Source organism: Watersipora subatra, chromosome 11 (genome assembly GCF_963576615.1).
Source record: "Watersipora subatra chromosome 11, tzWatSuba1.1, whole genome shotgun sequence".
In the NCBI taxonomy this organism is placed as follows: domain Eukaryota; kingdom Metazoa; phylum Bryozoa; class Gymnolaemata; order Cheilostomatida; family Watersiporidae; genus Watersipora; species Watersipora subatra.
In genome coordinates this window covers 10177961-10202927 of record NC_088718.1, presented here as the reverse complement: position 1 = coordinate 10202927, position 24967 = coordinate 10177961, and the positions used below count along the sequence as shown (strand labels likewise).

Genomic DNA, 24967 nt, shown 5'->3' with positions numbered 1-24967 from the left:
TGGATTTGCTTTCCAAAATGGCTCAAATGGGATGTAGTTGTTACAGCATGGTTTCTGTTTACACTTTCATGCAAACTCATTCGTCGAAATATTTTCACAAATATACTTCACGAATTCAATAAAACCATGACTATTGTTCTTACGCGTCTGTTTTATCGTCATTGTAATGCTGTCACTTTTAGCACTGATATCTAATAACTTACCGTAAAAAATCGTTAAGCTTTTTAACCTTACCTCGAAGGAGTACATATCATTGTCTGATAATCATGATGAGCCTGTTAGTTACCTGTGATAATCGAAAAGTGCTGCAAAAATTATTTGCGAAGTATTGGGTCACGTGATCAGATTACGACTTGACTATTGAATAATGCCGAAACAAAACTGTAAAGTAGCGAGCATCTATATTGGATACAGGGTCTTTTGTAAAACCCGAAGTGTTTGTCATAAAAACTAGTGCTATGATAAGTTTTACATTGAGCTTTTTATTGGCCTTTCAATTCACGTGAGAACATCACATGACAAGACGATAACCAAACTGGAATGACTACGTCAGATAAATAAACTTTTCGTTTTTGAGCTTTTAAGAGCTGGTAATCACATTTCCACGTACTTGACACCTAAAACACAACAGAGTAAAACATGATAAATCTTTTGATACCAAATAACTGTAATGTGAATTTTGTTGCAAGTCAACCTTTAAGGAAATCAAGTGATATAACCAATACAAACTTGATTACAAACCAAATGTTGCTCCTGGACTGGTAATTTTAGCAACAGTTCCATCCATTCCACTGTTATAAGTGTAGCAATTGCCGTATATCTTGTCATAAAACCAGTAAAAATCTCTAAAAATATACATTTATTTAATATTTTTGCTAGAAAAAATTATTGTACAATTTTTTTAATTTCTCATCTTTAATTGCCTCAAGCTGGTTTAATCAGAATGCTTTGTTAATTGCTCATTAGATCCTAGCAAGATAACATAACTCCAGTTTTCAAAAGTAAAATCTATACTATAATAAGAGCAGTGACCGTCTGTCCGTCTATCTGTCTGTCTGTCTGTCTGTCCGAGGCTATGTCAAGAGGGTTAGGAATAAAATCGCCTCATGCAAGACTTGAGCTTTGGTACTCCGATTTACAGTCTGCCACTCTAGTCGATACACCACTAAATTACCCTATTGTATCTGTACTTAACCAAAAGTAAACAATTGTCTGCATGAGTTGAGCCAATAAAAAAATGTTAGCAACCTATCCTGAGCATAGTTTCGTTTTGCCAAATATTTTATTTCTATTGTAATTTATTGTTAGCAATGACCAGTTGTGGTAAACACATTACAGCTTACAGTTTGGGTATTTAATTAAATACCCAAACAAAGATAAATACCCAGTTTTTCTATTAAACGATAGTACTACTGAGAGTGATTATTTTATTCTTAGCAAGAATAATATTGTCATAAACTGTAATAATATTGATAAATCATCTGACTCAAAGATTTATTCAAATGGTTTTCGAAAATGGTCCAAAAATTATTCGTTCTCCTTTTGCAATGCGTTTGTTGTATTTGTCACTGCATCAGCCAATGTAAAAAATTTTGATGAATAATTTGGTGTCAAACTAATTTTATAGACCAGGTTGTTCATAAGTTACAACAATCTATCCGCTCTCCTGAAAAATAGTAGATTTTATCGACTACGTAATTATGACCTGGTAAAGAAATTAATTTGCTAGCAAAAGAGTTTAGCATACTGATTACTTATGACGATCTCTCATAGACAAAAGACTGCTGAGCATGCTAGTATACATTATACAGAGTACATGGGTAAATAAAAGTACAGTGAAACTGTAGCTAGGTGACTCAATGAATGGTTCTGGCCCAATCAGAAAAGGGAGCATAAAATTAGTGCTTGGCTATGCAAGCAGTATTTTTTATTTCTGTTTTACTAGTTTATAAATTGCTAGTGAATAGATGTTTCTGTGATCCCTCATGTGGACTTAAAAAGTAGACATCAACTGTAGCAGTAAGTAATGGGCAAGTACAAATTCTAAAAGATAGTTGACTTGCCAACGATTAGAACACGAGACTTTTTTCAAGTCCTAGCATAAATTGACTTTTTTCAAGTTATAGAATAAGAAGTCTTTGCCTTCGAGTGTTAAAATAAATGGACTTACCGAGGACCACATTTTTTTCCTAAAAATGAACATTCCTGCAGCATTTCTTGAATCTCATGTCCGGTGTCTAAAAGCAAGTGAACCAAGAAGATCAATTTTCGCAAATTAATTTATTAGTACATAGCTGCCTCTAGTATAGGATGTATCTTTATATATTACATGCATATTATTATAAATCATTATGCACCGAGTGTAAACCCTTTATTATTACTAGTACCTTGGCAGACCGGTGTGCCATGAGAGATCATCGAGCGTTACAACTATCTGCAGAAATATTTCTAAACTAGATGAATGCTCGGTGTTGCATCGGTAGTAAAAAGTCTTGGCACAGAAATATTATTTTTATTTAACATATACAACATTTACCATCATAACTATCAGTAAAGCATTTTGTGCAGTTCAAATAAATTAAGAGAAATACTAAAACAGCTGTAAAGGTGTTTGAATGAGAAATAATTAGCAAGTAATGGCTAGATAATGTATGTTTTTTTACAATGATGGCAATGGAAAGTGAATTGATACAATATATATATATATATATATATATATATATATATATATATATATATATATATATATATATATATATATATATATATATGTATATATATATATATATATATAGATTGGCTCAGGTGTTACAGAATCGATTTGCTGAGGTGATTATCGTAAGTTCAAATCGCATAACAACCAATCTTTTTTACAATGTTCAAATGAAGCTTTGGACCAATAAATGGACGACCATGGCCCTTATCATAACACATAAAATTTCAAGATATGAGGCAAGTTTATGCTAATATAATACTAAAAAGCATTTTTTAAGCTCATCTGCTTATAACATTAAATTGTAAAAATTTCTTTGAGTCTTACTTAGCTGCAATGAATAGTTCAGAAAAAAAATCGTTCAGAAGAAAATTTTACCAAAAGAAAATAGTTTAGGAGTTATCTGCACATTATACTCTCGTGAGCAAGAAAATATTCAGTTTTATAAAGACTTACAGTAGAGTTCACTGGTGGACTGGTTAGACAGAGACTCTGTGAGAGCTACTATAATGCTTTTATCAGATGAGGTGCCACCAACGTTGTTGAACCAACTCATGTTGGCAACTTCTGCAGTGTCTGGCTGAACATAGAAACCATTCTAAAATAACAAAAGATCTTAGTGTATTTCTTAGTAATTGTTCTACCTGATGAAAATGGAAAATAAAAAAACATGTTGGCATAAGAATCGAGATTTTTTATCGTTCCTGCATCTATCATTTAACTTTTATGCAGTTTGTCCACGACCCTTTTGACCTTATTTTCAAGTTCTTTTTTTGTGAATTTTTTTGCAAATTGAGAGGTGCACTTTCGTTTCAAATGATGTTAGGAAGTTGATTTGATATAAATGGAAAAGACACGCCTAACTACAATCTACAGTTCTGAGGACTGCTTTCTCTTTTAATTGGAAATCATCAGGTTATAAGCTGACACTATTTTTATGAAAACTAAAAGCTGTATGCAAAATCCCGCTTTGAGTCTATTTGGTGTAGTTATGGCATGACAAGCGCAGTTTTTACCTTAGTTCAGAAGTTATCTTACCATGTAAGAGCTGTGAACCAAATGCAAAGTTATTTGATTCGTCAAACTGTAATCACAATAACATTGAAAAGACGTTTGTTTATGATCACAAGCTAGATTAAATAGGCACACTGTAAAAGCAATAATTATTCAAAGACATACATATTTAATTTTTATACATACAAAAAATTTAGCCATCTCTTTTTAAAGTACTACATGTACTGTATTGTTGTGCAATGTTATGGATTATCATAAAAGTTTCCAGTAGGCCTTAAAACTAAAAAAACAAAAAAGGATTAGTAAAATGACTGTTTAGCTAATTACATGAATTAAAGCAATCAGGTGGGAATCAGGTATGCATATTTGCATATTTCTCGCATCGGCACTAACAAAAATACTATGTTGTCAAACCCGCAGTATATGAAACTAGATTACTCCATTTTCAATTAAATACTGTACTTTAAATTAATTACTGCCTACTGAGTAAAAATTGTTTTTAACCTAAACCAAAATATATCAATATAAAATCATGTGAAAGCTTTTGGAGTTCTTGTTCTCTGCCTATGTAACAATGGATTAAGAGAGGGTAACTCCAAGGCTACCGTTCATCAGCTCGCACTTACAAGCTTTGTTAAGACATCCTTTCTGCGACTTTCTAGTTCCGTTATTGCTCTTTTCTTACGTGTGGTGTTGGTGCTGACTGTGTTATTGTTTAGTGTGATGGTGGAGTTTCCAGTTGAAGTACTGTTTCCTGTTAATGAAGAATTTCCTGTGCTTGTGGAGTTGCCTGAGTATGTTGAATTCCCTGTTGCGGTTGCATTTGCTGTGGATGTGGTGTTACTTGACATGGTTTTGTTTACGTCTGTCGTTGTGTTATCCACTGATGTTGTATTAGCGATGGAGGAAGGGTCAGTAGTGACCGCCCCTCCTGTGAAACCTACAGTTGTGTGATTCAATGCTGAAATAGAAAACATACAGATTAATTGCAATGACTAGTGATGATCTTATAACGCATGATATGATATACTATAATATGATTTTTATTTACATCTCAGTTTCTGTTTATCGCCTGTCCAGTTATAGCAATAAAGTTTTAGGAATGACAAACCCGTTTCACACTGGATTTGAACTCATAACCTCAAGGTCTGCAGACCGGTGAGCTGACCCAATACACTACGCTGTCCTTGCCATACTGTGGAATAATGAGGCACAGATAATGTCAGATGTTTTAAAAAGATTACTAAAGTAGTTACAGGGTTATATAGTTAATTTAACAAATTTCATTCTTTGAACATTTGGTCAACTTTATTCTCTTCAGGCGCTGCGTAAAGGTTTTAGCACACCAATCTAAACAGTGCCTTGTTTAGAGGAAACCTTTGGTGCTAGCGACTTACAATCCCAGAAGAGCTGCCACTCATCTTTTCCTCCATACAAGTCTTCCAAATTGGTCTGCTCAAACTCCTCTGTCAGCGTCTCAATGTAGGTAGGCATTCTGTCCTTTCTGATCTGGTTGAGGTTGCACACCGTCACTGCTGGGAACTCAAGAGCAGCAAACTTGACCTGCATTGAAAAGCAAAGTTCATGAGTCCTTTATTGGGAATTAAATTTTTGCGCAATGCAGTAATTTATCATCAAATGGGCTTGTTTCTCAATGAATAGGAGGACATCGAGGTAGATACTTCCTTATGGTTGGGGCTGTTTAGCTTTTATCCAAGAGGGCACAATTCTTATTATTGTGCTCTGCCAATTAGTTATACACTGTATGTAATACATGTACATGTACATGTACACGCATGTACATGTACATGTACACGCATGTACATGTACTGCACTATGCACTGACATGTATGCTAAATAATGCTTATGCAGCTCTACCAGTTGAGTCTGGGAGTTGTCTTCTACTGCACCAAATGTAAACAAGCTACATTGGGAAACCTGTTCTGCAACTGCAGCTACTGCTCACCGCAAACAAAAATGCAAAGCTAAGCAGCCTTTGCTTATTAACCCAAGGCTAGCAGTTAATAGAAAAGAGGCAGGACGGGGTGAGGTGGTGTTGCAAATAACCTGACTTGTTAAAAGACAGTGAGAATATTCTGTAGGAAACAAAAACAAAATAGTATGATAAAACTTTAGGTACTGCTTGCAAAGGTTTGTACGTACTACAAACACAAAAAATGTAGCCAACAATTAACTGCACTAAAATAAAGGTCAGTCATAAATGTTAATTATTGTAAAAATAAGTTCACATCTATGCAACTATATCAAAAGCTAAAAAACACACCTTCAAACCACAAAGCCTTTTTTAAGTTTTCTGCTATGTAAAAAATCATTATGCGTTGAAAAAGATGTCGATATCACAAAAAAGGATAAAATAACGCAAATAAGATATTTAGATGAAAAGTTAAAAATGGAGTTGCACCAGGAGATTGTAGTCTGGTATTGTTGTTACCTATTCCTACACGGTAGTATTTTATTATTAGCTACTCAGTCTGAGGCAAATCAAGCAGGTAGTAGGCTTTGCTAAACTCACGCAATTCCAAACCAGATAAATGTTATTGGACAATAAAGGTTGTTCATCATTGTATATCAAAGCCTGTCTTTATAGTTTATATAACAACTAACTGAACTTTATTGGTCATAAACAAACAATCAATTCAACCGGCTAACTGTTTAGAATTGAGCACTGTCAAAGGAAACAAAAAATAAATATTCATACATTCGCTCGTTTTTAAATTAAAAATAGTCTTTAGAAATAATGAAATTCTTTTTTAAAGACTAACGAATAACGGTCTCTCAAACCTTTCATGGAAATTAAATTTATCCAGAGCTAGTCATGATAAAGAAATGCATACAATACAACCTGGTTTTTTGGCCTGAATGCGTTAAATGTTGAAAAATAATTTTTTTAACATTATTCCGGCTGTTGAGAAAACCTGTTTTTCCCTTATTTAGATAGCACAGTAAATGTCAACTATATCATAGAATTAATTACCTCTCAATTTTCAAGTATAAAATTTACTTCATGTCATTCATATAATGTAATAATACAAAAGAATATTTTTATTTGAGATGTATCAATTTATAATCAACTTGACTGAATAATTGAGTTGACTGGATAGATATATCCAGTCAACTCAATTATTCTTTTATCATGTACCGGTATTTAGGAGTTGTTGTTTCTTCCTACAATTCTAATAATTTATTGTTATCAAGTGTTTTCTTCCCTTTACGATAAAATCCGCTTGGTAATTTTTTTAAATAAGTAATTTATTTGTTTACTAAATCTGAAAATTTAGTTGCAAGGAAAGCGCGAGCTTCATAAAATTTGTTCAACTAAGTATGACTGACTAATGTATTGTTCAACAACAAGACTAAGAGCAGATTGTTAGGAAGTTTTAAATATAAAGAAAGCAACTCCAAATAAAACTTAAACATTTTTAAAGCCATGATGCGGTTAATGTTAATAATATCTCAACAAATTGCAAACACTTTGCATCAAAAATTAGGTATTTTTATCGGCATTTTTTACCATTGAATAAAAACATAAACTACAATGTATATGCACCATTAGGAGTTAATTTCAAAAGCTCGTGCGAGTTTTTCTATTAACAAAGGGGTGTCATTGCTTGAAGGTTTTTTTCTGTAAAGTTGACTGAGAACATCTTGGTTGCTGTTTTACAAACCTTTGGTGCAATTTTAGCTTTTCTACGCGCACCCTTCTGGACCATGATTAAAACATATTTATCCTCGAATGGAGGTTCGTGATGAAAAATTGATGAAGATTTTAAACATCCATAACTTTGGAGTTATCCTCCACACAGAATGTCTTCTTTTTATCTCTAAATAATGCTTGCGCGGACCATTAAAAGAGTAAACAAAGCATTCTCACTCAACTCATATAAATGCTGTTTCAACAACTGTAGTTGCTAATAGTTGGGCAAGTCATTCAAATACTTGCATTTAAAAAGAAGAAAGTGAATATCCATGAACCGCAATGAAAAACTGAATGTACACTTTTCTAAGAAAACTTTTTACACAACCTGATTTGATTTTGTCGGTCTTAGTCTGTGAAATAAAATCAAATCAAATGATTGAGAAACTCACATTCAAAATTTGACTTATGAAAAAAATACAAAGTGTCTCTTACCTCCATATCTGTTGTCACTTACCTCAGAATTTGTTGTCACTTACTTTGATATCTGTTGTCACTTACCTTGATATCTGTTGTTACTTAGGTATTTGTTGTCACTTACCTTGATACCTGCAGTCGCTCACCTCGATATATGTTGTCACTTCCCTCGATATCTGTTGTCACCTACCTCAATATCTGTTGTCACTTACCTTGATATCTGTTGTCACTTACCTCAATATCTGTTGTCACTTACCCCAACATCAGTTGTCACTCACCTCAATATCTGTTGTCACTTACCTCGATATCTGTTGTCGTCTGATAAAGACTGTAAGACAAGGCTAGAGCATGAGTGAAGTAAGTGAAGACTGCAATGCCTGTGAGAAATAGCAGTGCCCAGAATAGCTTTGCTAGAACCTTTTTGTGACCAACTATCTGTAACATAAAAGTCTATAGGTCAGTTATGCTAAAACATTTTTGTTTGATATTAACTGTTTCAACAAAGCCCATTGGTCAGCTTCACTATAATGTTTTTTTAGAACTTCCAACTGTAACAATGAAACCCATTGGTCAGTTTTACTATAATGTTCTCATTTGTTAGTAACTGCATTAATGAAGGTTATTGAGCTGTTTTACCGTAAATTTTTGCGTATTTATATCTGCAACACTGATACCGTTCAAAAATTGAATCAAAAATGTCCTTATATACTTTTAATAAAAAATTTGAAATCTTCCAATTAGTCTTACGAAGATCTCACTTTTTACTTATATAACGATGGAAACTATTGGTCACTTTAATAATGACCTTTGCTAGCTGCAGCCATTGGTATTGAGCTGTTTCGTAATGATATCATTGAGCACTGTTATTCAAAGGAATGAAGCTCTTTGGCCAGTATTATATTGTGTCTACCATTGAAAACTGAAAACTGTGTATAAGTTTGAAATAGACATCTTACGAAACATGCATTGCATCAAAGAACAAAAAGAAGGCACCGCAGAAAGCAGAGAGAAGTTATTTTTGCTCAAATTGATAAGCAGCACTACAGGAGTGCATTTGTCATGTATATATATAACCAGACCTGTTACCACATGGGACTTAATAGTCTGATTACACTATGGTGTCACTTGGTATGGATAGATACTTGGTATAAAAAATTAATGTCAAGGCTTGCCTACATGATATTTTACAGTCGTGTCATAATGACTTAAACCGACTTGAACAGCAAGTACAAATCTGGCACATCTAAACCCGCTAGCTTGTTAAAATGAGTAGTAAAAATCACCCAGTTTTATTAGTTGCAGTTTTTATACGCCTATGTCTTTTTGGCAGTAGAAAAATAAATTTGTAGTTGGAGAAAAAAACTTACCAATATCTCATTAAAATGTGTTAAAATAATGCAGAAATGTACCAAGAGAGCATTTATGTTTTATGATGGGAATCATGGAGCTCAGGCTACATTGTTGTCTGAGATCATGGTATACGCATGTAGTCAGGGCAATTACGTATGGATTACATAGTATTATGTAGTATAAAAGCTAATTGAAGTGTACAATGAGTTGTTCTCTGCTACAACACATGTAAGTACATATATTCATACAACAGTTAAAACCTATCCTGTGTTCCCACAAAAAATTAAGCTAGAAATTGAAGAAACTAAAACGTAGCCCAAAATTTTATACAATCATGTTGAGTATTGAAATGATGCATGTGTCAGCTAGTTTTGCGCAATTTTATTGGTTTTGTGGCAAGGCATAGCAACCATAAGTCTTTTAAAAAAAGATGAATGTTTTCAAAGCTGCTTATTACATTGGCTAGCCAAAGGTTTTGTACCTCAAGTTGGTACACTTGTTTATTCTCATGAATAATAAGCTCTGCTAGGTTCCCAGGCTCTGCTGCTCTGTTCTAGCAAAGGTGCAGGATAAGCAAAACTTGCAAAAACATGTGGCGGCTTTCTGACAGGAGTTTTTGCATAGAACATACAAAGGAGTTAATAGATATCTGAAAGCTTATAAAAGATCAATCTATATATATATTTCTAAAAAATATGTTGTATGTAGATCTTTACACATTCCGGCTATAGATATAGCTTTAGCGCGCGCTGATTATTTTACAGATGCGACCACCCGTTACGACGCCCCTGTTAATAAATATTTTTCGTAAGGTTCAGTTACTATATTTTTCCCGCGTGGACAAGTATACTGCATTCGTGAGAAGAGCCTCGACATTGTCTCACCTTTCGGTCAGACAAAGTATGATATCTCATTTTTACATTTGTACCAGTATCGAGAGATAATAGTATAGTTGTATTCAAAGTTTTGATAAATATCTTTTGGTGGAACAGTAACCTTTTTCAAACATACACACACACGCACGCACGCACACACACACTTCTATGCAAAAATTTCAATTACAAAAAAAACAAACATTTTTTGTGTAAGTACCTCCCAAGTTAGAAAACAGATACTTACTTATGTTGATGGCACTATAGCCGATTCAGATTCAGGTTCAAATTTTCGTGATTACACAAATAAGTAAAAAAGCAGCACTCACTCTGATGGTGAAAGTAATAGTTTTGTATGAGTAAGGAACGTTGTAGAGGATTGTTTTAGCTTCATAGTTATCGTAGCTTCACATCACTTTATCATTACACGAAGTATAGATACCCTGAATTTATTGCATGACAGGGTTTTTTAACATATTGTGGTGGATGGCGTCCCCTTACATTTAGCCAAGCCAAGCCGATGTACAGCCGAGTCAAGCATAGCCAAGCCAGAGCCGTACTGACTGAAGACTGAGTCGAGCTGGACCGAGCCGGGCCGGGCTGAGCTGTGCCGGGTGTAACAAAGCAGAACAGGGGCGGAGTTTAGCAGCTATATAAGCCTGAACATTTGCAGTAGAGAGCAGAGTTGTTCTGGGCCTGTTCATTGCTTGTCACTTGATTCATTTCTTGTACACCTTGATGAACTAAGCAGAAATATATGTATTGTACTCATGCAGGAGTCTTGTACTAGTGGAGGAAAGTGAAGGTAGCACAAAACCTTTACAATATTGAAGAAATGATATATGTAACAAAACTGTTTTAGATAGAGTTTGAAATTGAAAAAATATTGTTTACATATCATGAAGCAATATCAGCATTTTTCGGCAAAATGGCTGGCCGTAGGCCAATAGCTAAATTTGTACATGAATGTTATACAAGAATTGTCATTATTAATTCAACATATTCAGGATTTTTATTTTGTTTACCCAGTTCGTAATAATTGCATCATTACCTAATCATCCTTTATTGTAATCGTAGCAAAACCAACTTAATTTAGCTACTACTTGCTAATTATTTTACATTTATATCTAAACCTTTTTATAGTTGTTGTATTTTTTGTAACTTATTTGACCTGCAAAAAACCTTTTCTATATGATATGAAGTTTGAAAGTTGCAGTTTGACAAAGTTTGAAAACCTTTACAGTTGTTTTTATTTTCTATTAAATTATTTCAACTACACAAAACACTTTTCTCTTGATATGTAGTTTAAAAGTTAAAATGGCACCAATTGTTATATGTTAAACACAGATCAATTTTCTGACCAAAGACTTTTTTATTACCCGAGCAACGCCGGGTAGCACAGCTAGTCATGACATATATGCTAGCAAAGCATGCTGGTTTTGACAAATATCGGGATATTTTATATCGAGTTTAGGACGAAATTTTTTACAAAATCTTTCATTTGTTCACACTATAACTCATAATGTTAGTGAATCATCATCTTGCTAAAATAATAGAGGTAAGCTTTTCAAAACAAGATATTCCAAAGTTGAATATGATGAATACATTAAAAAGGGCAATAACATGTTTCTGATTTTTAGAAAATTCGTAATATTAAAAGTCTAATAGTTTGCAAAACGTTGCAATTATCTGAACATGTATACTTGTACTAGACTTTTAAAAGTGCCAAATTCTTAAAAAGTTTATTTCATTTTTTCTACAAATTTTTCGTTAAAATTTATAAATTTTGAAAACAAATGAAGGAAATTTTAAATAGAAAAGTTTTGGTTCTTTTAACTTTTTATGTAAGTTTTAAATACCACTGTCAAACATGTTTCTGCTTAGTTTTACACTTTTCGTATCTCATTGGTTAGTTCTGTACCTAATTGGCACAATGTTGGATTTTCTGAAAGTTACCGGAAAATGGACAATGAATTTCAATCATAGGGATGTCTAAATACAACCAAAGCAAACAATAGCTGTGCTGATACCCTGAAGTAGCACAGCATTTTCAGTGCAAGCAAAAAGATGTCAAAAGATTGTAACTTGTTTCACTGCATAAAATAGTGACTTCGTCCTAAGATAGCTAGACAGAACATCGGCTAAATGCAAACTTTTTCCTCAATATTCGCAAAAACAGCAAATGTTAAACATCGTGTTTTGTAAAAAAGTTAGTCAGAGTCGTCTTGCCAACATGCAAAATTAATTGCAATCTTTGTAACTTTAAGGTGATCATTCTATGAGCAATGATGCTAGTCACACAAATCTGAGGCTCTAAGGCTTAGTGCTGGTGACAGTCAAATGCATTAATGATCATACAATAATCCTTTCCTTTTGATTAGAAAGGGCTAAAATCTGTTTGCGAATGAAATAAAGATAGTTCTAAGTTGTACTACAATGAAGGGCATTTTTATTACTGCTGTAGCTTAAATCCAATTCTAATCAATATTGGCTTGTATATAATGCAAATAAGTTAGCACGCAAACAAACCTACAAGAAAGTAAATGAATAAACAAACAGGCAAAGAGACTGATGAACAGATACTTTTCCAAAATCGTTACGGACACTCAGTGGGTGCATAATTGGTTGATTGAATGAGTTAGGAAGTCAGTCTATTGGTTGATTGGTCAGTTGGTCTGTTGGTCTGTTAGCCAAAAAGTCAGTCAGCCAGTCATCAGAGCAACAGACTGTCAGTCATTCAGAGAGACAAACATAATGACAGCTAAATAGACAGACAGGCAGACAGAGAGACCGACACAGACCGACAGAAACATACAGACACAGACCGACAGAAACAGACACAGACTGGCAGAAACAGACACAGATCCACAGACACAGACCGACAGACACAGACCGACAGACACAGACTGACAGAAACATGCAGACACAGACTGACAGACACAGACCCAGAAACAGACACAGACTGACAGAAACAGACACAGAGACAGATCGACAGACACAGAAACAGACACAGACTGACAGAAACAGACACAGAGACAGATCAACAGACACAGAAACAGACACAGACTGACAGAAACAGACACAGAAACAGACACAGAAACAGACACAGACTGACAGAAACAGACACAAAGACAGATCGACAGACACAGAAACAGACACAGACTGACAGAAACAGACACAGAAACAGACACAGACCGACAGACACAGACCGAAAGACACAGACCGACAAACACAGACCGACAGACACAGACCGACAGGAGAGAGAGGGAGAGAGGGAGAGAAGGAGGGAGGGAGAGAGGGAGAGATGGAGAAAGGGAGAGAGAGAAGGAGGAGAATAAGAAAGAGACAGACACGAAGAGAGATAGACGCAGAAATAGAGAGATGCGGAGAAAGATAAGCGCGAAAATAGAAAGACAGACGTAAACAGAGAGACAGACGTGGAGAGACAAACACGAAGAGAGACCAATGCAGAAAGAAGAAGACGGGCACCAAAACAAAGACGGATGTAGAGAGAGAGGTGGACGTAGAGCGAGGGACAGACCCAGAAAGAGAGAGGGAAACACGGAGAGAGACGAATTTAGAGAGAGAAACAGACGAGGAGAGACAGACGCGGATTGAAAGATGGACGCAGAAAGAGAAAGACAGATTCGAGCAGAGACACAGAAACAGAGAAAGATAGACAGAACCGGAGATAGAGACAGATGCGAAGAGTCGGACGCGAAGAAAGAAATATGGACGTAAAGAGAGACAGATGCGGAAAAAGACAGACGCGGAGAGAGGGAGACAAACATAGAGAGAGGGAGACAAATGCGGAGAGAAGGAGATGAACCTAGAAGAAAACGAGCATGGACACGATGGAAGCGGACACGGACAGAGACGGATGTGAATGGAGGCTGACAAAAACAGATGCAGAAGGAGACAGACTAATAGAGGCATACAGAGGCAGACAGAGGCAGATATAGGCAGACAGAGACAGGCGGAGACAGAAATGGATAGAGACGGATGAAGACGAACAAAGGCAGAGACAGGTAAACAGACAGAGACAGGTAAACAGAGACAAACAGATAAAACAGACAGGGACAAACAGACAGACCGATGGACGAAGATCGAAATGCTCACAGCCGACAGAGAGAAATATACAGATAAAAACAGACAGACTGACAGAAATAAACAGACAGACAGACAGACAGATAGACAAAGACAGACAGGCTCACAGCCAGTCAGTCAGACAGATAGAGTGACAAATAGGTGGTCAGACAGGGAGGTATGTAAACTGGCAGCCTGACAGACAAGAATATAGTCAAACAATCATACTGACAGACAGACAGACAGACAGACAGACAGACATGCAGGCAGGCAGGCAGACAGAGACACCTAAGCCAATAGATGCACAAGCACCCATAATGCCGAGCAGACACGCCGATAAAAGAATACAAATGTTTAATAAACTTGTCTATTGCTGTTTTCATTAGTATAAGAGGGTTAAATATATGTGACTTATTCTTCTTAAAGAATAGTTATTGATCTAGCACAGAGGCAAATAAACTTCAGGATTGCTGCAAAATGGTCATGAACATCATGAGCAACAATTTGTTCAAGCCAACACCTAACATTCATGCGAAGTAGGACGTTGGCTCTTCTATTACATTTAGAGTAAAAGTGTAATCTGTAGAGATCTATATTGTGACTTATACTTCATTCAAAGGAATATGAAGAAAGAAGGTGTAGACCATAATGAATGGCACAAAATTGACAATGACATAGCACAGGCTAGTGATGCAGAATTAGACCAGAATGAAAGCGTAATTGTCACACCAACGATAGTACTGCGACGATGATAATGATGGCAAGGATGAAGATGGTAAGAATGAAAATGACAATGACGAGGATGATGATGATAAAGATGACGATGATGATGATGAGTATTAGGATGTTGCAGTTCTCTTATCTTTATGTATCAAAAATGGAAGCATTCGAGATGGAATTAACGGTAGGAGTGCTGAGGTTACGAAAACTGCAACCAGTAAGTACTAATAAAGATAGCAAAAATATTTTTTAGCTTTTTCAACCAAAACTGTAGGCAAAAGAAATGCTAATATAATTAAAGATTTTGGTTTCAAGGTAATTACATGGCGCTGATACGAATATCCACAGATGCAAGTTACTTAGTAATTGCATAGCTGTCGTTTGAGATAACCAAAGGCATACAACATGTATGATGATTATTGCTCTCATCGTTTATAAGCCTTCTTAATTGAAAAATGACAATTATTTTAGGTATATTTAATTTGTTGAAATGATTGGCCTCATTAGACAAATATAATTTTCACTGACATTCAACTTAATAAACTGAGGCGGTAGTAAACCGAGATAAACGGCCAGTTTTTCAAGCCACAGAATATTTATGCAACTCCAAAAAAGGTTGCATTGTATGGGCTTGAAATCATACACATAATAATAGAAATTCTAAAATACTACAGCTTTTTACCCAGCGTAAATACTGCGCTATAAGCAAAAACATGCAGCCATTAGTGAAGCCAACAGCTTTAAAACTCAAGCCACATTGTCATAAGCTAATTGAACTTTATAGTGTACGTGCAACAGTTTTGTGTTGCAAATTGTAGCTGGCTTACTATATTCTTTGTTTTTAATCGCAATTTTCAAGGTACTCAAAGAGAAAAAAAATGTTATTTTCACTATTATTTTAGCTATTGTAATGGTAGAAAACCACTTTCTTCGTTGAGATTAGCCGAGTTGGAGCAGCTTACATCCTTAACGCAATCAATCAATACACAGTCGGAATGGCAGCGAGTGTATTTGTTTTTATTTATTCTGAGCACGCAAATACATATCAATGTTTAACCTGCCTGTTACTCATTTACTAAAAAAACTTAGTTATCTACAGGCAATGAGTCACTGTGTTTGGTTTGACAATAGTAAATAATTTATTATACGTTTAATAATTAGGAATTCGGTGCAATGTTTGGTCATGACATGCTGCTGAAAATAAAACTTCAAGTGAGTTAGCCTAGTATGAAAAGCCTGTTACTAAACAGGAATTTTCTGAGGAATTGTTGATTTAGGACACCCGTTAAAATACGGCACTTACGAATGAACTAAAGAACTATGCGGGCCTAACTTTAAAAAAATGCATATTAAAAATGTGTACCCAATATTTAGTTCATAAACTTTTAGTTACTTTCTACATTAGGTTTTCAATGATATATGACTGACATGGTAATTTTTCTATAGTTTTTAGCATCTGCGGAAGGCATCAAGATTATTACATAAGTTTCATTTTGTCATGGAGGGGGAGTGTCTGTTAGTCTACTTGAATGTTTCCACATTTTTTGGTTGATGTTGTTCAAACTTTAAAATGACATGCTCCGTGCCTTCCGCCAAATCACCAAAATTATTTGGTTTCAAAACTCTATGTAGTTCCTGAGAAACAGCGTCTTAAACTCCCACCCACAGGTCATGTGATTACAAATGAAAACAATTCCAGGTGTCATCAGGCTTACTGCTATATATCTGTTATAAGGCGATCTTTCGACTAGCATGAAGACCTCAAAACATTTATGAAGAACTCAAGCTATGACTTTTGCTGATGCATTTCCAGGCATGCCCTCATCTACTGTGAACACGAATCAGTTATCCTGCACTGACATGTGCCTCAGCCATGACTTAAACTATCATATCTCATATACTTTTCCTTGTATCATCAATGACTTTTTGTGACCCCCAAATTTTAATTGGTGGATTGTAGACTGAAAACTGTAATCTTTGATTCATGGCTACATAACTAGCAACATATAATTGAAAAAACACATCTGCTTACCTTTGGAGGTCCATGAGCACTGGTTGTTTCAGAAAACTCGATTAGCGCAGTTTTCAACTTTCTTCCAATCGTTTCTGGTTTTTGAGCCTCGACGTCTTGCATGCTGATGTCTCGGTTTGCACACTGACTTATGATATTCAACAAGTCATGAGTGAAACTAATTTTATATATTACCAAGCAACAGGCTGTGTGCAAACCGCCTCTATAGAAATAACCATCTTTGTGAATAAGGGTGAACGACCTTTGAAGAGATCTAATAATTGAATAGTTTTATTAGGTAGATAAATAATCTCGCTATGATGAAGAGAATCTCGTGCAAAGCATTCAATGTTATTGAGCATGTATCATGAAGCTATAATCACAAATATCAGATTGTTATACTAATAATATCATGTACTTGAGACTTTTAGAGTGCTATGAAAAGGCTGCTTCAATTTCGCCTAAATGAAGCTTTTGTTGTAAAATTTAGCATAAATTTTATCTCGCAAAAACTGTCTGTAGCTCCAGCTTAAATAAACTAGAACTACAGTTAATTGGTCGGTAATGAAGTTGTTTCTCAGACAACCGTTCCTTTTTATAACTAGCCCCATGCATCAATAGATATTGTCAGGTGTAATAAGTATATGCACAATTAATCTTGGGCGTGGAAAAGTGATGGAGTGGCGCAGATGGTAACAACCTTTGCTTGGAATCAATATATTCTGGTGGAACTCCTGTGTGATGTAATATTTTTGCCTAACGCTCTTAACGTGACTTTGGGCAGCCAGACAAATGGATGAACACAGCTCTTATCATACATAGTAAAAACTAGGTGAATGCCCGGGTAATAAGTCTTTACACAGAAAATTTATTTTTATTTAACATATACCAACAGTTACCATTCCAACTTTCAAATTGCATAGTATGAGAAAAGTGTTTTGTGCAGTTTATATAAATCAAGAAATAAAAACAACTATAAATTTTTCTAAACTTTGTCAAACAACTATAGCTTTCAAACTTCATATCATGACGAAAAATGTTTGTGTAAGTCAAATAAATTAAGAAATAAAATAAAACAACTATAAAAGTGCTTAAATGTAAATGAGAAATAATTAGCAAGTAATAGCTAAATTAGGTCTGTTTTTCTACAAGTACAATAACAGATCATTTGGTAATAATACAATTAATATGAACTAAGAAAACAAAATAAAAATACTGAATATGTTAAATTAATAATAACAATTTGTGTATAGAAGTGTGTGTATAAAAAAGGTTACTGTCCCTGCAGAAGCTATTCATCAAAACTTTGAATACTATGATCCTGGTATTTCTTGATACTAGTAAAAATGTAAAAATAAGATATCAGACTGTCTTTGTCTGGTACTTTGTCTGACTGAACAGAGAGAGAATGTAGAGACTATTCTTACTTGAAATAATGAAATTGTCCACGTAAAAAGTGTTAGTTTTTACCAATTTAGCAAACGAACCTTAACAAAAAATCGGAAATAAAAGTGTGACAGCGCATTTGAAATTGAAGCGGCTCATTTAAAAATTACAAATTTGAAAAGTAGTTAATGATAGCAAAAAATTAATTTTTAAACAATTTCAAAAAATAAGAAATATGAAAGGTAATATTAGTTAATAATCAAAAGTGCACATTTAGCATGTGCACATGGTAAACGGTATATTATAACAGCGGTCTATGATAACAGCAAGGTTTGAAACTTGCGGTTGCAATCTCCGTGAGTTCAAATCTAGCACGTAGCAAGCTTTTTATTCCAAGATTTAATAGCTATAACTAGACAGGCAGACATCCGAACAGATGACAGACAATGACAAACCTTGAGATTTATATATATTGGATTTGCAACTTTCAGGGTTTTTACACCCAAGAGCTAAATTAGAACAAACAGCTAATTGAGTACTTCTCCTCCTGGCTTGCCTTAATTTTGAGTCCGTAATTGGTTGGTTGATAGTTTATGCTTTGAGGCATTTTCTGTCATTAAGTTAGAAAAATGAATCTCCGAAAAAAAACGTACAATATTGCTATTTTCAATGTAAGTAAAAACATTTTAGTAGAATGTAGAAAGTTTGCTTTCACAGAAAATTCCTATGTTTTAAATCTTATCTGTTTAACATATGACCTTTGTTCGTATGTATTTTAAAAGCTGCCAACCTGTTTTTGTGATTTAACTAAAACATTCTATACATTTTGACATCATACATTTTTCTTCAGTCTTATCGGTCCAGAAAATGTCTCTAATAGTTCCTCAGTTCTTATACTACTGCAATCTCATCAGCATCTGTGGTACTACTACATTCAAATCGAAATTAAGTTCAATTTTTAGATTTACTAAAACTTTACTGTCTCTAAATTTTTTAACAGTCAAATGTAAAAATGAGATACTGGACTGTCTTTGGCTGGTACACTGTCTGACTGAACGGAAATAGAATGTAGAGGCTATTCTTACTTGAAGCTTATTAAAGTAATTGTATTGGTTTAACAAATTTTGACAAAGCCACATTGCTTAGCTTAATTGTTCTCTTGCTTATATGGTTTGAACTCATTTTACAATAAGTTACAAATGAATAAGTTTAGTACGACTCTAAATGTTTGGTTCTCACTCGACCTGGGTTTGATCAAACCCAGTGTAAATGTTAGTAATTTGCAGGCATTTGCACTAGTGTTCTGTGTATGGCATGGTACAGAAAATAATGTGAAGAGCAGATTTACAGATCTGTTCGTGGTCTGCCCGATTGAATTAGTGCTTCCTTGGTGATTGTCACACCATGGGTGTGTATTTGAATAAGAATGGATGGGGCTGGGGGGCAGGTTTTGTTGACCAATGAGACTCGACTTTTTGGTGTACTGACACATTTCGAGCTGTTGCCGCCTTAAACCATCCGCTCAGCGTCCTCAGCCAGTTTCTGTTATTCAGTTAAACATAAAGCATTTTGCTGCCTGTTGAAATGTATTCGACTAAATATTTTAGCTTATAGTGCATTCCATTTTATGGTCATTTTGAGAGTCAAGATTTGATAGTAAAGGCGGCAAAGATTAGCAGTGCATGTCTCTTTACATTTTATTAATTTTAAATGCAAACATTTGTCTACATTTTGCTTGTACTGAATGTTGTTTTAAATGTTTTCTATGTGTGATTTTACATTAGCGGGATTTTTGCTATGGAATTTTAGACTGTACGGTGACAGTGGTGTCAAGTCAGTGTCATAGTGAAATAAACTACCACACACTCATTTGCAAAAATCCAAGCCTTCCTAGTTGTGAACAGTTTAACAGTTAGTTAGTCTAGCAAATACCAATTTGCTATACCCGAGTTTCTAACTCTAGCAAGCGCTATAAAACCCTAGCAGCTTTGGTCTAGTGTTCTAGAACACCTGACCTGCAAACAACAGGTTGGGTTCAATTTAAAAAAAAAAGTCTACTAATGGTGACAGAAATGACATCCAACATTAGATTGTTCTCTGTAGCTGGGCATGTCTCCAGACGTCGAGGTTTCTTTGCCTTAGGGTCAAGAAAAGTCAAGATCACATGAACATTGTTTGTGAAACAGTGACCTTAAAAACACACACACGCACACACACAGAGCCTCTGCTTCAGTAAGCCAAGCAAACACCATAGTCGATCTTCTAGGCCTTGCTCACACAGAGAGTTTGGTGAGTCAATTCAAAGGCAACAACAGAAGCCACATTGATTTGCAAGGTCAAAAAGTACAAACAGGTATACATGTCATTTTGTGAGTATGCATTGCAGTTGTCTTTTTCTTGGAACACAGTGATGTTCATTTTGTGTACCAGTACAAGATACCTACATATTGAATGTGAGAAAAAGCATATTTTATTTTTTCAACAAAAAAAGGTTTGGTGACAGCACAGATAGAACCATTTTTGTTCAACATGTCCAACAAGGTTATGAACCACCGCTCCAAAGTTTGGTCAAGGGGGAAGCACTTGTTGATGTAATAATTGGTGCTTAAGTTCTTGTTGTCTAAGTGAGTCAGACTAGAGAAGGAAAATAAACGGAAAAAAAATAGAAAAATAAATTTTTGTTAGTTAAATCAGACAATAACATTTAAATGTGGAAGCATGAACTCAAATAAATGTGTTCACTTCATATTTAAAATACCTCTGTAATATTGAGAAATACATCAAATAACCTTGCTATGTAGTCACTTATTAGTTAACAATTAGTGAAATTATAGTTTATACTATAAAACAATAGCTAAACTTTATAGCTCCTTATGGCGCCTTAACATTCTTGTGACATTAAAGTAATTGAAATTAGTTACAAGTTTGTGAACTATATTAACAAAAAGGCAACCAAAAATAGTATATTATACAGTAATGAAGATGTCATTATGATATATTTTATATGTGCAATATTGTAAACCAAATTTTAACTATTATTAGATATGTAATTCAACAACAATCAATTCAATAAAATAAAATAAAACAACACAATCAAAACAACTTTTTAGACTGCTTGTTTTTAGAATTTCACAAAATAATGGCATTTCAATACAGATATTAGTATTATTAGGATGATTACTAAACAAAACCGAAAATGGCTGCAATCATCACATAAGATCGAGCTAGTAATATAAAAAACAACTGCTACTGTTGAACGGGTAGATAAAGACACAACACAAATTTATCAGGGTACATGACTATTTAAACTTCGTTTTTTAGATGGCAGAATAACATATAATATTACGTTAAATACTGGCAGCGTAGTGTATCACATCACAAATCAATGTAAATATCTCTGTGCCGTCAATAATAGTATCAAATAATTTTATTAGCTAAAAGCTTTAACTTGATTCCTCTGTTTGCAGAGCCATTTCGCGCAGACTCCAAACAAAAGGATTATCAGCTCAAATATCTCAACGAATGATACCACCGACATGCCAATCCAAAGTCCAAGATGGCCGCCAATAGCGCCAATCAAATCTTGAAACTAAAAGAAATAAAATGCTTGCATTAGTACATAAAGCAAGCGGCTATAGTTATTGATGTTTTTAGATTTTATAGCACTGTAATTCAAGGAAATTTTAAATAAAAGTTCATTTGGCAGTTTTACGAGGGTCAGTCAATAAGTAGTGGGAATTTGGTCATAACTTTTGTTTTATTTTATTTAGCAATTTAATATTTTCTAGACTTTTATAAATGGGAGCTCTCATCACTTACTCAAAAATTCATCATTTTAGTGATTAAACTATTTGATATTATTAATATTCAAAATGGCCACGAAGCTGAAAACATGCTCACTCATAGAGCGAAGACGTGTTATAAGATTTTTGAGAGCTGAAAGTGTGGAAACAAGAGTTATACACAGAAAAAATGAAACCACAATATGGGGAAAGCTGTATGTCACAAACAAGCTGCTATTGGTGGGTTGATGAGTCCAAGAATGGGCGAGAAGACAACCTCTCCTGTAAAGAAGAAGTTCAAATCCCAGAGAACGACATGGAAAGTAATGCTCACAGTATTCTGGGATAGAAGAGATCCTATAACTTGGGGTTTCAAGAGCCATGGTAACACTGTTGACTCTAAAAACTACTGTGAGCTCCTGGCTGTGGTGAAGCAAGACATAAGGAACAAAAGAAGAGGCCTCCAGAATAGAGATGTTGTGTTCCACCAGGACAATGCCCGCCCACATACTGCTGCCCGTACAATGGCCAAAATTGAGGAACTAGGCTGGGAGGTGTTAGTACACCCTCCTTATAGTCCAGATCTAGCACCAAGCAATTTTCATCTTTTTGGTCCATTAAAGAGCCACATGAGAGGCAAGCACTTCACTGCTGATGCAGCCGTCATGAAAGCTGCGCGCGAATGATTTAGAACCCAGCGGCCAGAATTTTATTCTGCAGGAATTGAGAAATTTCCAGAAAGGTGAAACAAGTGCATAGAAACAGAAGGGGATTATGTTGAAAAGTGAACAAAAAATTGTAGCTATATCTTATTGTAATAAAACATTATGACAAAGTTCCCACTACTTATTGACTGACCCTCGTACAAACTTTCATTTAAACCTTGAGTAAAACTTTGCAAAAATACTGAACAAATATTCATTTAAACCCACTATGAATTTTTAAAAAGTTCTAAATGAAAGTTTGTAAAAAAGAATTAAATCAATCTTCTAAACAAGTTCGTTTGGCACATTTGATTGGCTAGTACAAGTACACATGGGCAGATAATTGCAATGTTTTGCAAAATACTAGAATTTAAAGGTTACAAATTTTCTTAAAAGCAGAAACATGTTATTGCTCTTTCTAGCCTCTTGATCGTATTCAACTTTGGGATTTTTTGTTTTGAAAAAAATATATGCTTTTAATAAGAAAACGAATGGGTGATTGTCCAACATTAGGACTTATTGCCCGAGCCTATGAAACATCACTAAAAAGAGTACATACAATATCTTTATTCATGTAGGCTATACTAGTACACTGGCAGTTTAGTGTGTTCAGGGAGACCGTCAGGTATGCTGATAAAGGGCAGACAACAAGTATCTGCACAATTTTTCAGAAACAGTTTAAAGAGAACGGTTTTCACAGGTGTTAGAGTTATAAGCTGTTCAAATCCTGTATGATGTACTTCTTTATTTTCATCTCTATTCTTAGTTTTGAGCAAATAGACTGACCAACACCCAACTATTATTATAGTAAAAATGTTTTAAAGTTTATTTTTTAACTATCTTCTGATAAGAATCTTTTCATATAAATTGCACTCGGTCAGCATCAAATAAAAGCAACCTGCAGTTTGTATGCAGTTTACTTATGATCAAACTTGCAAAAACATATACAGTTCTCTAGTTGATTAGTTAAGTTTGTATGATTTTAAGCATTTGGGGACCAGTCAGTGTAGCTAGGTTTACAGCTTACAAATGCTTAAGGTTACAAATGCTCAAGGTTACAAATGCTCAAGGTTACAAATGCTCAAGGTTACAAATGCTCAAGGTTACAAATGCTTTCTAACTTTCCAATGTTTGAAACTACTGCCTATATCTTCAACATAGCAAAGGTTGGTTTATGTTTCTGTACGGTTTGTAAGAATGAAAGGTGCTCAACGTGTGACTGTTGCGGTTTTTAGCTATCGTCTGTGCAAAAAAAGCTGAAGCTGTTATGCAGAACCAAGCTGCAGCTATGCCAACCCAACTTTCTTTTTCCAACCGGTCTTCACCACCACGGTCTCACACACTTGTAGCGCAACAGCTACAACTAACCCCATGACAGTCCCTTCTGCCAACACCTGTGTGCCAGCCAATAATCGCTCTGCAGCCTCCGCTGCTGCACAATGGTCTCTGTCTGCCAAGACAACACATGCTGAAGGATTTCTGTCAGCAAAAAGGAGAGCTTTGGTGAGAAGAGTAGCTTTGCTCTCCTCGTCGAAGCTCTCCTCAAACACTGATTCACTGCCCTTTAGATAGCGACTCCTGCTAACCATTCCTGGTTTTCTGGAAAGCCAGCTGTTGTACTATAACTGGCTACTTAAAGGAAAGTTTCGAATAATCACATATCTCACAGTCTGATTGGCTACTTCAATGACAGATTTTTGGTAGTTCCAAAAGGCTGGTTCACACTATATCGCCGTACGACGAGGTTTTCCTTTTGGCATAGACCGTCAATTATGTGAACCGTAAAGCGATGGCATTGACAAAGCAATGCGGGTACGTCGAGAAAGTTTGCAGCTGTAAAACTTTCTCGATATTTCGCCGAACAATGACATGCCTTTTTAATGTGAACCATTTCACCGATAGTAATTCGCAATCACGGATAGCGTTATTTATTTATTTCCGTTAATGATAGTTGTTGAATGACTAGTATTTGATACGAGCACTTGAAAACAAAGAATTTTCTTCGCAAAAAAAAAAAAAAAAATATGACACTATGTCATGAAGTATTTGCTGATGCAAGCGCAGATGAGTTTGTGATAGTGTGAATATTGTTGTCATCGACAATCACCGAAGTATTGTGGCATCAACTTCAAAGAATGGAGATATAGTATGAACTAGCCTTTACAAAAAACATCGTCTTTTACCTGTTTTGAATTTG

General features: G+C 35.0%; 2 protein-coding genes across 2 annotated transcripts in view; both read right to left on the bottom strand.

The window, feature by feature from the left end:
* The window catches only part of LOC137407808 (amiloride-sensitive sodium channel subunit beta-like), a 29635-nt gene extending 12614 nt beyond the window's left edge, over positions 1-17021 (bottom strand). Inside the window, exons 1-7 of the mRNA XM_068094189.1 lie at positions 16920-17021; positions 8160-8294; positions 5125-5290; positions 4354-4688; positions 3160-3311; positions 2171-2233; positions 742-845 (exon numbers count right to left, since the gene is read on the bottom strand). Of these exons, the coding sequence (XP_067950290.1) occupies positions 742-845; positions 2171-2233; positions 3160-3311; positions 4354-4688; positions 5125-5290; positions 8160-8294; positions 16920-17021 (1057 nt within the window). The remainder of the gene's footprint in view (positions 1-741; positions 846-2170; positions 2234-3159; positions 3312-4353; positions 4689-5124; positions 5291-8159; positions 8295-16919) is intronic.
* Positions 17022-21714: 4693 nt separating this feature from the next.
* LOC137407807 (amiloride-sensitive sodium channel subunit beta-like) overlaps positions 21715-24967 on the bottom strand; it is a 32180-nt gene continuing 28927 nt past the window's right edge. The window contains exon 15 of the mRNA XM_068094188.1: positions 21715-21873. Within this exon, the coding sequence (XP_067950289.1) occupies positions 21715-21873 (159 nt within the window). The remainder of the gene's footprint in view (positions 21874-24967) is intronic.